General features: G+C 39.8%; 1 protein-coding gene across 1 annotated transcript in view; it reads left to right on the top strand.

Annotated features, from left to right (window-relative positions):
• LOC115775101 (glucosidase 2 subunit beta-like) overlaps positions 1–17,286 on the top strand; it is a 171,981-nt gene that overhangs the window by 71,934 nt on the left and 82,761 nt on the right. The window contains exon 10 of the mRNA XM_030722596.1: positions 2,596–2,665. Coding sequence (XP_030578456.1) covers positions 2,596–2,665 — 70 coding nt within the window. The remainder of the gene's footprint in view (positions 1–2,595; positions 2,666–17,286) is intronic.

Genomic DNA, 17,286 nt, shown 5'->3' with positions numbered 1-17,286 from the left:
ATCACAGGTATGAACAGGATCCAATGCAGGCTGTTTTTTAGACATACAGGTGACACAAAACACACACTAAAAACCTCAGAGCATACGCCATAGGTTAAATAAAGATTCACACACACACACAGACAGTAACAGAAATAAGACAAGGATACACACATACAAAGAAGAAGAAAGAAGAAAAGAAAAGGAAAGAGAGAAACACAAAGACAGGAAAAGAAGAGAGGAGACAAAGAGCAGACACCTCATTATATAACTGAGGATGCTAACTCTGCTCACTTTCCTTTGACCCTTCTCAATTTGCATAAAGTCTCGTCCCCTGAAACCTGATCACAGACCGATAACTTCTGGGCGAACTGCCAACTACGTTCTTACGTGTGCTAAAAATACACACCTGTCACCGGAATACCCCGTGCTTCATGACAAATCTGACAGGCATAGTAAATAATGGATCCTCCTCCAAATGAAAGGCCTTCGTTACACCACCACTTTTAGACAGAACCCACTTAATTAGAATTTATCCCCATAATAATTCAAACGATCCAAACACAAGTTGGTCTGCTGAGTCATGCTTCAGGGGGCACACAGTCATAAAGTAAAATAAAGCATAATATGAGGTGATACGATGTCATGTGAACCGACATGTGTGCATAAGTGAATTTGAGGCCTCATGCATAATATGAAAGTAAATATAACAGGCCTCATTCTTAAACTACTAACCTGAAGCATACAGTGTTCATTAATCCAGTATATGTTACCACTATAATTATTAATAAATGATACTACAAATGATTAGTGTAAATAATACCATAGCAGTAAAAAATCCCCAACATTAGGCTTGTGCTTTACTAGTGGCATGGTTGCTTGACTGACAAGTAGGTCTGCTCGGCTTCTCCTCAGCCCGTTGGAGTCACTGAACTGGACCTCCTTGCCATATTTGTGCCTGTTGGAGTATTTTTTTATGATAATAATATGGCTTGTTGTGTAGTTGATTGTACTAACAGACTATCCAAGAAGTTTGTGGTTCAGCTTTGATGAGTGAATTTTATTAGTATGTTATTTGATAAGCAGTCGCGCGTGCCTCCGCAGTGTAGTGGTTTACACATTTGCTTGGCATATGAAAGGTTGCTGGTTTAATTCCAGCTGGTGAGATAAATCCCATTTGGGGTTGGAAATCAAACATATGTAGCTACCTGGCGTGGTGAATTGCGAATCCCTAAATCGGTGGTTGATGTTGTGGTTATTCTTTTTTTTTTTTTAATAGTCTATGGTTCCTGCTTTATGCTATCCCTACTCAACTCTAACACAGAAAATAGTATAAGTAGAAATTTCCCTGCAGATTTGAAGATTTCAGAACCTGAGCTCTCAAAGCTTCATGGGAGTAACATTGTGTGTTGTTTTCTTTAAAACGCTTGTCAAACAGAGTTACTCTGTGACATGTTCTCTTAAGATTTTTTCCTTTTTTTTCTCTCTCTCTCTTGCATGGCAATTTTCACATTTGTATTCAGTCCAATCTGTCAAAAATATTCAGAACTGCAAACACTGCATGCGATGTCACAGTGATCTTAAGCAGGTTTTTGTTCTCCTCAGAGGTGGTGAGTCACATTGCATTTGGCAACGCCTCTCACTTGCACAGTTGAGTTTACAGTCTGGTTTCCAGTGAAAGGAAAAAAAAAAATAAAAAATGTGACAGCATTGCAGCGAACAAGTCATCAAATCAGACCTATATTTCCTCTGTCCCATATGTGGGAATCTTGTCATATTCAGTCCTCCTCAACATCATGAAAGCTCCAGAAAGAGTGCATGTTTTGCAAAATGTTCTTTTTAGTACAGAATGCCTACAAGCATCAACAACAGAATACAGCAACAACTGAAATAACACATATTTTTTAACCTCAGGTAAATTCCCAGCTACAGATAAACATAAATATTTTGAGATTTCATATTTAAATGTTTTGCTGCCGCAGCTTAATACTCCAAAATATTTACTCTAGGAGGGATTAGGCGATTACTGTATCTACACCTACCTTCCGCGAGGTGAGGCTCCTCAGTGTGGATTGAATCTTAAGAAATGAATGTGGCATCTTTAAAATAAAATTAAAGACCCAAAATTGTTTTGGCTTTTTCTGTTTTTTTTTTTTTTAATTTTTTTGTTTTGTTTTGTTTCCTTTCCCCCCTTGCGATCTGAAACAGAACACTTGCATCCAGGCATGTTGTCTTTCATCATTAAAATGGCTTTCAGAGGCTCCCGGGAGCCTCTTTGAGCACAGAAAGGAACCATGTATTTTGAAACATCAAGTCTCTTCTCTCTCTGGTGGGAGGTGCATATTAGAGTCATGGACCTGAGCTGAAATGATCTTTTAAAAAAAAAAATCACTCTCTGTGTCTCACACACACACACACACACACACACACACACACACACACACACACACACACACACACACACACACACACACACACACACACACACACACACATCCACGAGTGCCTTTGTTGTCGCTTTATACATTAATGCCGGTGATACCCAAGGTCTTACAAGTGTGTAGATCTTTGACCTTGTTTTCTCTCCCCCTCTCTGCTTCCATTATGTGCTTGTAGATCAAAGACACACACGGTGCTCCGGGCAGTCTTTCCAGTGAAGATCCTCACTTAAAGGCAGCTGACAGAGGTAAGTTATTAAACCTTACCACGGCACCAGTGGCCTCACTCGCCCTTCCCCATTTAAAGCGCGTCTTTTTTTAAAAAAAATAACCACAACATTGTGTTTGCAGTAAGCCTATAGGTATTGCACGTGCTCATGAGTTGATTTCTCAAAATAAATAAACCTTTTTTTGTGTTTGATTTTTACTCTCCACACAAGAACTGAGAGGTTTGTGTGCTTATTTTGGTCTAATTTTGTCGAATGAGTTGGCCCTAATTAACTTTAATCATTTTGGAAGAAAGCTGCGCGTGACACAAGCGAATGTTTTTATTGTTCTTTCTGCGACAGTCACAGTAGGCAGGGATGCATCATTTTAAAGGGCTTTTTAAGAATACTGTAGTCCCCATCCTCTGATTAGAAATGAATAGAGGATATTTGATGAAGTAGTATTAAATCCTTTGAAGGTTTTTTTTTTGTCAGTTTGTCTAACAAAATAAGCTTTTATAAAAAGATAATTTTGGGCTCTGGGAAATTCATGATAGGCTTCTTCTTCAAAGGGAAGATTTTTTATATTACACGCAACAGATTTAACTGAATATTGTATTGATTAGTAAAATCAATACAGTATTATAATAATAAAAATATCAATAGTTGAACTGATAAATCAGTCTCTGTCTGTTGCCCTCCAAAAAGTCATGATTTATACATTATATGAACTGTAATAGGAACTATGGCAGCTGGAAAATGCCAAAAACTGCAGTTCCACTAACAACCACTTGAGGTTGGCTCAAAAAATGAGTCAATCCCAATGACACGCTTGTTAAAATTGCCGACTTCAGAGCAGAAATCAGGATGGGTATGCCCTGATGGGGAAAATAAAAAAGTTTTGCTGTCTGTAACTAATTGTTCCCTTCATGACAACGGGATAGGGGATACAAATTTATGTAAAAAGTGAGAGGTGGATCCTGGTGATTCGGTCTGCCTAACCTCACTTCAGCTAACTCAAGCCACCGACATAGAGCTCTCAATCATGTCTGTGGTGTTGGTGCCTTTTGGAAGGCTTTAATGCAGTTATCAGATAGTCAAAATGGCTGGCTATTTGTCAGTTTTATCTCAAAAAAACCTTTAACCTCCTAAGACCCTGCATGCGCATATGGGGACATTACATTTTGGCTTTGCTGCAGCTTATACTTCATTCTGATGAAAAGTGTTTTATACTTTTTTTAGCCATGTTTGACTTTGGTGTGTTATGCTGTAAAATAAAGCCATTGTCCCCATCTAAGGACATTTTTTTACATGTAAAATACAACTTCCTGTTCAAACAGGAAGCTTCGTTTATATACTTATCAGGTCCACCTAATCACAAATTAGGAGAAATTAAAAATACAGTACAGGCGCTCGGTTCTCAGGAGGTTAACACGAGGTAGTCCTGTGCGTGTGACATATTTGTATTCTGTTAACCTATCCTGCAAACATCTCTTTGTTCTACCAGTGTAAAAGAAAACTTTGCAGCTGGGATGCTCTATCCTGTAGATGACAAATGAGGTTTTGCAGTTAATGTACTGTAATACGGCTTGCTCTGTGGTTAATTGTACTAACAGCCTGTACAAAAGAGTGAAATTTGAGTTTAAGTTTAATTAATATGTTCACCCTAATTAGCAAGTATGTGTGTCTGTGCAATGCACCTTGTTAATAGAGCTACGAGGCGTTATCTGATAACAATGGTAGTCTCAAATGTGATCCCGTCTGGTTCTAAAAAAACATTACGCCAATGGCCGAAGTGTGTCACGCAGGGCCTCCAGTGGGCTAAATAAATAGGGTCCTGTCATCCTGTATATTCAGTCTATGGCATTTATATGCATTTATGTTTAACTTGTTTTTAGTACTTAGAGTTTCCAGTCACAGATGTCAAAATAGAGTAATTTTACAATGATTTTGTGATGGTGCAGTTGGTAACCTGTGGTGCAGGCGCATGACTTTGATAGTTATGTTATGCTTTATAATGTAAGCTATGCTGCGCACTCTCAAAAACATTATCCTATCATAAAGATATACCGGCACAGGCCGCTCTGCAGCAAATTTAGCTATCCAGAGCATTTTATTGCTCAAACAGGGGTATTATGGCATACCCAGAAGCTATTACTTGAAAATACCAAACAGATAATCCATGCATGAGAGAGCTTTGTTTACCAAACCTCCTGCAACTATTACTTTGACCATAGTTTCCAACCAGTCTAAGAGAGAGTCTAGTGCATCTAGTTTATTCCCACATTCACACCGCCAGCACATTATCCTGCTCCAGTGCTGAAAAGAGACAGACCCGAGTATTTATGGCTAGTATAAAAACTGTGTGCATTCCCAGTCACCTGCACCCAGTGATTTACAACACGTTTGACAAACACGCTGAATTTATTTATTTATTTATTTTTAAAGAGAAGTGTTCAATTTGTATAGGAGTTTAGAGCGTGTCTGTTGTGCGTGCTCCCGATGGATTCTGCTGTTCTGCTGTACATGTGTGTGCGCATGTGTCTTACCGGCTACGTACGCCTCCCGCTGTGTGAGAATGTGTCAATCTGTCTGCCTGTGTTCCTGCATGTGTATCTGTGTGCCTGTGTGTATATTTGTGTGTGTGTGTGTGTGTACGCGTGCACGTACGAGAGCGTGCACCGAATCCGCCTGCTCTGAAACACCAGCAACAGATAACAGATGGTCCCCCTGCATTAGAAGTGTTTTATTTCCCTGCGGAAGCCAGATATGTCAAAAATAAGCATGTGCAACATTAGTCATTTGGAATATTCATGCCCCTGCCGTCCGATGGCTTCCTTTTCACAGCCAAATACCACCAGCCCAATTCTCCTAAGGAAGTGAGGGGAATCGGGGGGAGAAGTAAAAAAGCAGCCATCAGCTGAACTGATTTTTTTTTTTTGGGGGGGGGGGGGGTTACATGCGGTTTTAATGGAAGGTTTGTTTGTTTTTTTTCTTCTCTCATAGTTACTTCTTCAGCATGCCAGGACTGTAATTAAAAAAGGGGTTACAGTCTGTAGATGTGCTCAGATGAAGAACCTCACAACCCCCCCCCCCTCCAGCCCCATTGGACACAGTTTTGTGAATATGCACACATGTCCATATGCTGGTCTGGCTGCACACGTGTACACACATACACACACAAAATAGCAATTTGCTCCTACATTAAACAGCCTAATCCAGTGGATTATACTTCTTCTGCGTCCCTTCATTGCCTTCCTTCATAGACTCCTCTTTGGGAGTCACTTCCTCTCCACTACTGTCCCTATCTTTCCATTTCTCCTCTCCACCTCCATCTCCAACTGTAGCTGCAGTCTGTTTAATCTCCACCTCCTCTCCTCCCTGGCTTTATGGCCCCATCTCACACCATTGAGTGTGGCTCCCACCCTTCTCCTTGGTGGCAGACATGGGCATGAATCATTATCAGCCCTGATTAACCATACACATAGTTGGCAGTCTGGGCCCCACCAGGGGCCAATGGGATGATTTTCCTACTGCCGAAAACATGAATTTTGAGCAGCACTTTCTTACTTGCCGCGGTCCCTCATGATCAGGGTTAATTCGTGGCAGCATGCGTGAATGGCGTAGAGAGGAGGCAGAAAAGGAGGAGGAAAAGCTACCAAACAGTAGTGCACTGCTTATCTCAGAAATGAAGTATAATTTATTCAGGAATATGCAAATCCAACAATCACTCTGCCTTGTTTACCGAAGGGACCTGCTGATTCAGAGTCTGAAAGAGAGTGAGAGAGAGAGAGAGGGAGAGAAACAATCCGAACCACAGACGCCAACATACAGGGTATGCACAAAGGCAGCCAGCAGCAAGTCATTTTACCGGTTTTCTTTAGATTTAGGAAATTAGGGATGTCGGGCGATTTCTTGGTTCTTTCACAGCTGCTAAAACCTTTAAATTTATTCTGGTGAGGCTGGCTGGTTTACACAGAAACAAAATATGTGCATTCTGCTATAGTCTATATGCAGCATGAACTTAAAGTAGGAAGGTTACCATTACTTAACAAGTTTTATTAGGAATTACATACAGTTTTAGTACCTCCTGGATCTGGAGCCAAGATTATTGGGAACTGTAAGTTATCGTGGAATTTTTGGTCGTATTTGTAATCTTGATTACTTTGTGATTTGATCACAGAAGTACATCAAGATTTTTACAATTTTGAAACAATATTTTATTTACTGTTTTACATTTTTATAGTGCTCAATACATTTGTTAGACCATCGCCCAATGTAAGGTTTATGCCACAGTTGCCCTAAATTATGGCTCTCATTCATCTCGATGGATGAGAAAACACTTGGGGGGCATCTGAAATGCATTATATTTCCTAAACAATTTACTTCCACCTAATTAAAACTGCGAATAAATATAAGAATAAATAGCAGCCATGAATCTATGAGGCACCGCTGATGTTGTTGAACCTGCTCTAAAAAATTCTGCAAATCTACCAAATTTATTACAACAGAATAAAACACGTTAAATCTGTTTTAGCCACAGCTGTAGGAGTAGGTGGCCTCTTCTGGGAGTGTGCCATGCTTGGCAACCTTCCAGGAAATGGCACCAGATGTGTTTTCATAACAAATATGGGCGGGGGGGTAAACAGATGAGGTATTTGCCTATTTTTAATCAAAGATTTAGAAAAAAGTTGTCAATAAAGTAGATATAGAAGAAAATGTTGCTTTGTTATTTACAGCCAAACACCAAATATTGTACTGACGTAGTACATATTTATAAACTAAAAACTGTAATACTCAGAGTTCAACTAGTGCCTGTTTGATGGTAAATTATGGGTCATTTAGACACTTTCACAGCTTACTCAGAGTACTTAATATTTCACATTTGCTTTAGCGATGTACCGCCATTCTTTTCATTATGTCATGACATCACAGGTTTAACATAATAGCAAGGTGTGTAAATATTTCAAGGGGTTGTATACTGAGAGCGTTTGATAAGTAGATTAGATGCTGTCTTACTATATTATGTTCCTAAAATAAGGAAGTTAATGTTGTCTGTACACTGGCGTAGTGTGGCGAGGTAGAATAGGTTGTTGCAGTGTAATAAATATGTTGACTGACAGTGATTATGCCACGTATTGTACCGTTTATGAAAAGACTTGAATTTGATCTGATGCTGACATGGGAAGCAGTTAAATCTTAAAACACTTTTTTTTTTTTTTTTATTGGTAACTAAGCGGTGCACTGTTTAGTATGTCACATTCAATTTTGTTCTTCATCATCTCTGGAAATGGGTGTGAGTAGCAGCCATTTCCTCGCTCCCTGCTGAGAGTCCAATTAGCATGGTTGTATTGATTTTTCTGCACTGCGTTGCATGTACTTTTCCAGGTAGGTCCCTACAGCTAGTACGAATGTATGGGAGACAACAATTATCCCCTATAACAGAATCTCTGAGGCCAAAGAAAAAGGAGCAAAGCTCAGAAAATTGATCTCCTCAGGCTCGTGGGGCTGTAAAGTGGATGAGCAGACAAAAGCCGCCACAGCTGGTGATATCTTACAGTATGTAAGTTTTTGATGTCAAACACTGTGGTTATATTCTCAAACGTTATTTTTTTCTGGGTTATTCTGACTTTGACACTGAGAAATGAAATTAGAAGACATATCAGCAAACCTGAATTCAGACAGCGAGAGGATCATACATGACAAACAAAAACAGTCCTGCTAACATATGCTATCTATAATGTAACCTATTTCATTTTGTTTATGCCACTGGGAGCAGCTTTGGGACACTTTGATTTGCTGACTGGACCTTCTGCTGTGTGTGTGTGTGTGTGTGTGTGTGTGTGTGTGTGTGTGTGTGTGTGTGTGTGTGTGTGTGTGTGTGTGTGTGTGTGTGTGTGTGTGTGTGTGTGTGTTTTGCTCCTCCTCGGCTCCAGCATGTGTTTTAGAGACACACGTAAAGCAAAGATGCGAAAGCTGAAGCGAAGCAAGGTGAACCGTACGCGAGTTGATGACGACGTGTTAAGTTACTGTAACTGAAAGTTTCCCAACAAATGCAGAGCACCTTCTCTCTTTCTGGACCTCTTGATTTCAATTGTGCATAGGCAATATTTTTACGGGAATAACACTAATATGAAATTCAAAGAAACACATGAGATTTTAGGGGTTAGTCTATGTGAGACATTTGCACTTCTGAGTCTTAGAGTATTAGATCAGATTGGCTTCACCTTCAGGGGCTTTTACACTTGTGCCTGTGAACTTTGTACAACTTGTTAAAAAAGAAAAACCCTGAGACCTACAATCAGGTGCTGAACAGAGAGTCACGAGGCTTGTCTTAAACTTGTGATGAGCAGAATTCTTTGTAATTATATATTATAATTTTCTGATTGGTGAAAACAGCGTTTTTAGTTTCTTGCCATTTTTAAAGCCTCAACTGAAAACTACAGACATACTTTATTGATTTTTTTTTTTTTTTTTCCCCCACCAAGAAGTGCTGTCTAGGCTTTTCACAGATATCTTTAGAAGCAGCACTTTTCTCTTATATGCACTTGTATGGTTATGTAATGTTTAAAGAAATATAACTGTGTGAATACACATTTTACATACACGTGTGCACAGTTAGTGCCGCGCAGTTACTGTCGCCCATCGACCCAGGTTTTTGATCGTAAAAAAAAAATATTCTGTGGCGTCTGCCTGCGTGTTTACTAGGAAACTTTAGGTTCTTTTTCGACAGCAGTTCATTTTCTAAATCCTGCATTAACATTAATATGGGCTGAGTTGTAAACAAACGGGAATAACGACCCATATCATCAAATTTTATATACTATCCTCGGTCATCTTCACCCTGCAGTTTAAATGTTCTCAAAGATTGCCTTGTTGCTAAAGTTATACCCCCCCCTCTCCCCCCAGTGCTATTTTTGCCACACACATGTTGCCTGAGATGTCAGCAGTATAACAGGGTTCTTACTAGGTCAAATTGCTTGGAGGCAGAAGTTAATTTCCAACTCAACAGAGATAAATGACTTTGCTTTGACCCTCCCATGTTCGCTGGCACAACAAACACATTTTGCTATTCTGAGAGAAAAGTACTGTAAAAGCCCGTAATTTAATTTAAAAGTGGTAGTTTATTATTTGCAACATTGTAATAGTGATTATCTCAATTTCTTTCTGCCAGGGTTACATAAATGTATACTTTGTTCATCTGATTTGACTCTCTTCAGTTTTCAGTGTAATTTTGAACCTGCGCAGAGCAAAAAACAGAAGAACAAAGGAAAAAAAAGGTGCGGTTTGCTATAAACACCACTGCAGATCTGTGCCTAAGGATGCTACATAACTGAATATGCTAATGACAGCATGTTACAATAGAGCAGATAAATACATTCTTCTATCCTCTACTTACAATTTTCCTCCTGTGTGTTTTTAATGATTTGAAAAGGCTAGTATACAATTTACATGTGTTTCAGTTTAATTGTTGGTATTTTACAGCCCCATGAACCAAAGTAAACAACCCAAAATTTGCATACTTACATTTGTTATTTTAAGTGCATAACTGTGGTTTCGCTATCAAGTACGTGATGCACTTTTCTGTTTTGTTTGCCATGTTGTCCGTGTAGCAGAAAGAGAGGGACCATCAAACAATTTTCAGCTTGTCGAAGGAGGATATGTCATCAACACTAGCTAGCTAGCAGTGGCAGATTTATTTATTTTCTTGTTTTCAGGCATTACAGTTGAAACTTCATATTAAATATGATGTGATTTATTTTAGTGTTTATTCATTTAAAATTGTCATCTTCACTGTGGAAGAAATTATTGCTTCAAAGAGCAACAAGTTGCAGAGGTTCACAAAATGCAGTAGCTAGCGCGACCGGCACAGCAATACATTGTAAACGTCACTTTTAGTAAGCGGACCAGTCGCTGTGTTAGATTGGAGAAACTCGTGCATTATTGTACACAAGTTCATATGTACTAAATGATGATGCACTAGAAGAAGTAACCAGATTGAGACACACTGGGAGTCTGCCATCCCTAGGCATAGTTGTTCTTTAAGAGAGTGGTTTACTGAAAGATCAATTTAATAAAGTACTGTAATTGAGATTTGAGATGCAAGCAACCTTGGTGACAAACCTTTGTGTACTCAGTTTACTTCCTTCAATTTGATCTGTTCATTCATGATTATCTCCCTCCAAAATGATCTGATCTCCCTGTGTGCAAGATATAATTGAGGTTGTTACATTGATTATGCAATTGAGAATATAAAATTTTAACATTTTTTTATTCATGCGCTTCCTGTGTTGTCAGCACTGTTGAAACATCTGTCTCTAAAGGTCTGATAATACAAGTTATATATATATATATATATATATATATATATATGGTGCTTACTGTTACTGTGGACCCCTGGATGTGCCTTGCTACATGTAAAACAAAGGGTGCACATATTGAAAGTGACCATTGAGCTCTCAATTATCACCTTGCATTCCCCCCCGCTGCCCACCACACTGCTTTAGCACTTATTAGGGGCACATACTTCAGGCTCAGCCGCACAGTTCACCCTCAGCCCACATTTTGCTAGTAATGAGCTTGACAGAGGAGACAGAATAAGACATAAATAGATCATTGAGTGGTGACCTGGTGAATGCTGGTGTGGTGGCTTGTCTTGATTTGTACTCAGAAAATGTGGGAAAGATAAAAATATGCACATTTTTTAATTATTATGTGACAGTTTTTTGTTTTGTTTTTTTTTGTTGGTGTTGGTGGTGGTGGTTTTTGGTGAGCTGTTTAGCTCAGTCAGCAAAATCATTGCATTGGAAGGCCCCTTTTCATTATTTTCACATGGTGTTACATCATTGTATGAGTTGCCCAGCTTGAGTGTGAAACATCAGCAACAGGTTTCATTTGCTTTTCTGCCAGTTTCTGTTTTCTATATTGTAACAGTGACTGCACACACTTTTTTCACAGCAGCTAGCAAAGTGTAGAGTAAGACACTGCAATGCAAACACACTTAATTCTGTTGTTGCCATACAGGTGGCCAAACTACACCAATCTCTTGACCATGATGGATGGTCATTTAAAACGATACTATAAATACATTTTTCCATTTATATCAAAAGATATTGTGTTAACCTCCAAAATATTGCTGCCTAGTGAACCTGAAGCTAACAAGTGCAGCTAACATTGGCTACTGTACATGCAGTTAAAGCAGCAAGACCCCATTTTTAAAAAAACAGGAAAGATTTTTTGCCTTTTTTTCCCCATGTTGACCCATTCATTGATTAACTAATTAAACCTGTCAGTTTTAATCATGTTAAACTGTTATTTCAGCTGGATAACAGTGTAAAGCCCCAGTCATGTGAGTCTAGAGTCAGTGACCCCCTGGTATCCACCGACCACAAATGAAAAATGTGCATTTCCTCACTGGGTGGCGAGTGGTTGCTTGCTGTTGCTAGGTGAAACTGGCTGCAAAGCAGTACAGAGGCTGCATTGAAAACCTCCTTGCGATTGGAAGGTCACCAGCAGGCCAGCTGCTTGCCAAGTGGTAGTGACACTGAAGAATGTGATGCAGACGGGAAAAGGCTGTGGTTCGTGTTCAAGCTAGAAGTTGTTCCTTTTGAAATGTGTTGATTGTCCAGTCCGGTTAGTGAGTGTTAGTCGGCATCTTCCATGCAAACTGCGGGCAAGCACAACAATCTGCTAGCGACCAAAACAAACACGAGGTTTTTGTTGTAATGCCCTCTTTCTGAGCCATCGACAGGCAGCGACCACTCGCATTGTTCCCTGGCGCCTGAAGCTTGCCCAGGGGTCGCAGACTGGACTAATTTTACTTTTTCATGGAAATGTACTAAAATGGATTTTTAAACAGGTTTGTGTATGGATGTGATAAAATTTAGATCCTCTGTTTTAAAACTGAAATAAGTTGGTTAGTGGGGTTAGGTTAACTGGTGATTCTAATTGCCCGTAGGTGTGAATGTGAGTGCGAATGGTTTTCTGTCTGTCTGTGTTAGCCCTGCGACAGACAGCCGGGATAGGCTCCAGCCTCGTTGCGACCCTGAATTGGATATGCGGAAGAAAATGGATGGCTGGAAATTATCTACTGAATATATACCTGAGCATCTTCTCTTGGTTTTCTTGTAATCTAAAACAGTGATATTCAACTTGACTGTCTGAGGCTTTCAAGTTCTGTTACATGTATCCTGGCACCAGCTGACTGTAAAACAGTTCAAGAAACCATTGGATGAATTTCATCTAAAGTCCCATGTTGCTTTAAAAAAAAAAACTAGGCTATTGGCGGGATCTGTTATTTATTAGACGTGCCTGTCAGATGATATTGGAATAAAACTCTCAGTTATTGAAGAATGAAAAAAATCCAAGCATAGCACATCATGGAGACAGGCGGCTGCCAGCCTGGTAATGATACACAAAAACCATAAGTTGTCTCCCACACTGGACTGTGTTAACTGCAGGGTACAGTTGGAACTGATGCTGTTCTGCTGGCTTTGCTATGAACACAGGAAGAAGATGCTGACCGTACCAACACAGCGTACTCGTCTTTGTGCTGCCTTTGCTCAACCTGTGCTCGCTAAGATTATGTTCTCAGTTGTTTAAGTAAGGTTCTGTATTTTGTGAGGCCTGCAGTCTTGTGGTCTCGAGAGATGTGATTGTTGTTCATACACGGGAAGATTTTCACAAGGAAGCAGCACAAATACTGAGCCGTGGGATTTACTTGTCAACTGCACTTAAAACAAGCGCGGGATAACAAACGGTAGATGTGGTGAAGGTAAAAAAAAAAAAAAAAGACTCATGTACCTATCACATCATATATTGTGATATTCAGTCACTGATGTATGAGTGTCTGAAAGAAAGGTAGAAAATAAATTTGCATTTAGAGATGGTTGGATGCTTGTGATCTGAAGCCATCTCATGCCAGCTAATCATAGACAATTATTTGATATGTAAGTGTTCATTTTTTCTCCCCCCCTTCCCCTTCCTGGGCTTTATTGTATGTTGTAACTTATTATATCAGAACGGAGAGCTGTAACTGGCATTTCAGCAAAAGTCTGGGTGTCCCTTTTAATGTCAGGAGAAATGGTGAAAGCAAACTGAAAAACAAACAGTCTCATCTAACCTAAAAGGGAGCAAAATGTGGCTCAGCATTAACATTTGAAATCTGCAGTTCCTCACTCAGCTTCAAGCTTCTGTGTCTGAAAGTACAGAGCACAGTTTGGAGATTTAACTAAGCACAAGAACTCGGCACAATTCCCAAAGCAGCCGCCAACCACCCAACTGCACAGCACTTTTGGAAAATAGACACACAGGTAACTGATTTCTCCGCTGACAATGCAACAGAAGAAAAGCTTGCTGGCTGATGTGTAACTTTTAATTGGAGAGACAGTAGTGGGAGGCAGAAGAGTAGGAAGGAATGATCCCAGTGGATAGGCAGGCAGCGCCTGCTGCCAGATGGACAACCTGAGTTTGCTGGTGTGTACACCATTTTATTGTCAGGTCATTGTGATGTGTGTTGGGTTTCTAAAGGGCTTGATGGAGAGTCATTACTTGGTCCAAGGCACCCCCAAGTGCTACAAAATGATGTTATTTTCACTGGCAGAATTAGGCGGATGCAATGCTTAGATTTTGTTTTGTGTTTCCAAAAAGCCTTGTCAGTCATCATGTCTGTGAGAGCACAGACCATTATGTTGAAACCCTAACCACTGCACTCTTCTTATAAACTCATTAAGTTTGCTAAAAATCTTGATTTTGATTTAAATTCAGTCTTTCCTATGTTCTGTGTCTCATATATACTGTAATGGTAGCTGCTCCTTTGAAACATGGTCATAATTTTAAATAATGAGGTCAGAGTTTCTACACAGACGTCAGTGCTCTATAATGAATGCTCTGTTTCAGACGGCGTTTTCTAGTGACAGCAGATAACCTTAGGACGGTCATATCAGGCAAACTCCTCTGACTGTGAGCACGGCAGCCCCACCCACCTGGTTTTCAAACCTTCTGTTTGGAAGTGATGGCCAATCAGAAGAAAGCTGGCTTAAAGATAGGATGACCTTAAATGGAGAGGAGTGAAACGGCTTGTTTTAGGCAGAGGATGGGGCTGAGTGGCTGCACCTCTTAATCAGGTGTTTTCAGTCCCAAGTGAAAGAGCCCCAGTTTGATTCTGGGGGGAGACACAAATCCCTTTGGGGTTGCACCAGGACGGTGATCCGGTGTAAAAAAAAAAAAAAAAAAAAAAAAAACCTACCTGCTGTCATGACCCCTTGTCAATAAGAGAGTAGCCAAATGTAGCTTTTTGGTCCCATTGCCACAGGTATATAAAATCAAGCACCTAGCCATGCCATGAAAGCGCTCATTCTAGAGAGCTCACTGAATTCAAGTGTGGTGCTGTAATAAGATGCCGCTGTTGCAACAAATCAGTTGGTGAAATTTCTTTTTTTTTTTTTCTTTTTTTTTTTTGGGTGGTTGGTGAAATTTCTTCCCTCCTTGGTATTCCACGATCAACTGAAAGTGGTATTTTGCAAAGTGGAGGATTATATTAAACTGTGAATCATGCAAAGCTGCTCTGGTCGAATCCAAAATAATACTATGGCCCTAGAAATGAGTATAATTGGTTCCCTTTTAATGGCATAGAATTAATTTTTAATTGATTAGTGTGTTATAGGGAATACATATGCTTGAACAATGCCATTTATTGGGGTTGGACTTGCTTTCAGTTTTTCCAGCATACAGTATAGTATATTTCTCAATGTAAGATGATTTGGCAAAATTGTAAAGACAGCCATGGCTGTAACAGATAGCGGCAGAGAAGTGGTTGCACTCTAATTTATGTATGAGCGACAGAGTTTGGAAGCTGTGCTGTTGGTTTGTTGAGACAATCAGTTTTAGTTTTCCTTTTGCAAACTTCTCGTTGTGAACCTGCGTATAAACAAGCAGTTGTGCAGCAGTGGGAGCCTTCACATTTGTTCACTCGCCATGCAAAACCTGCTGTGCATGAGCTCCTACAAAAGTCGACATGTTGAAATAACAAATCCTGTGCTGGGCGGCCGTGTTGTGCAGAGTTGTACTATCAACTTTTCCAGCAGTCTCGTTCCCCGCTATTTCAAAAATGTTAATTTTCAGGAATATTTTTAATACTGTAATGTAGGTTGCCTCCACATACAAAACAAGTAACTGGCACAGGAGTTATTGCAGTTGTGGATTTTTCATTAGTTTCTCGTGGGTTTGCTTGTTTCGGTTTATTTTTTTATACTTGAAAAATGTATACTTTTAATTTAGATTTTAAATTCTGTATTATTATTATGTGGGTTGGCAGGGGCATGATTTAAGATGTACAGAATAGGTATTACCATAAAAACAACTAACTAGCAATCATGTCTCAAACTCATGTTCCACTGCTGTAATGATGCTTAAAATTTTGACCAAATTTCAAGGATTCATGCAGTGGAACCACATTTCTGTCCTCAGGTCCCAGTGTTGCCCTTAAAGAAGAATAAATATAAATAAAAAGTAACAATCATATATAACTGCATCTGTATCCACACACATACATAACTGAATAAATATATACAACATACAATAAACATTTGTATATTGTATATATTACAGAGAAGACTAAAACTGATGACATTAATTTGAAATTGTTGTATTTGAGTGCCATATCTTAGTTAACTATAAAGCCTTGATTGACACATCAGATTGCTATAAATTTAGCTCTGGGTAGAGTTTGCTAAACATCAAACTGTAACATTATATATTGGTATGAGAAGCATTCACATCAATATATTGGACTTTTTTTTTAATATGAAAAAATATGGAATACAAACCCTGCCCTTTAACATGCATTACATTACAATAATTTAGCTGTACAGAGCACAGTCTATCCATCATTCCATCCATTCATTTTATTCCACTTATTCAAGTCTGGGTTGCGGGGGGGATGGGGTGTAGCATATGCCCGCTGCTATAGGGCAAGAGGCAGGGTGCACAGTGGACAGGCCAGCCTGTTGCAGGGCTTCGGACATTTTAATAACCAATTACAGTAAAGAGAGAGCTGCATATTTGAAAGGAAAGGAAAGACCAAGGGCTGTTAAGGTGAAACAACAACTAAAAACAGTCTGAGCAGTGCCTGGCTCAAGAGTTTTGAGACTGGGAGTCGGAGTTAAAATCGGAAATGCTCTGGATCCACCTGGCTCCTCACACCCCTCCCTCTCTTACTCCATTCACCAGTATCCTCAAGCATGTGTACACTTTTTCTTCATGTCACACCTCTCTCACACTGCATATTCATTTTTCACTGTTCCTTTACTGCTACCGCAACCCCACCTCACCCCTCCCCCAGCCCCGACCCCCCCCACCTCCCACCCGCCCAACCTCAAACCCCCTTGACGTGGGGATTCAATTTGTACTGTATGTTTCATTCCTGCTCATCTTTAAATGTATTTCATGTCGGCTGCTTTTAATTAACTCGCTGGATATGCCAGGAGGGGAGGGGGCAGACAGATAGATAAAAACTCCTCACATCCGCCAATGAGTTACACTGGCAATCATTTACCACTTAGACAGTAGTGAAGAAGCCCCCTGTTTGTTGCCCTGGCAACCGGTGCCTTGGTGATTGATTCCTCGCCAGTGTGGCATCGCTGCAGGGAATAGAGCGCGTGAGC

This window comes from Archocentrus centrarchus, assembly GCF_007364275.1.
Source record: "Archocentrus centrarchus isolate MPI-CPG fArcCen1 chromosome 18 unlocalized genomic scaffold, fArcCen1 scaffold_23_ctg1, whole genome shotgun sequence".
Classification (NCBI taxonomy): domain Eukaryota; kingdom Metazoa; phylum Chordata; class Actinopteri; order Cichliformes; family Cichlidae; genus Archocentrus; species Archocentrus centrarchus.
The sequence above is the reverse complement of the archived record's forward strand: the minus strand, read 5'-3'. Positions and strand labels throughout refer to the sequence as shown.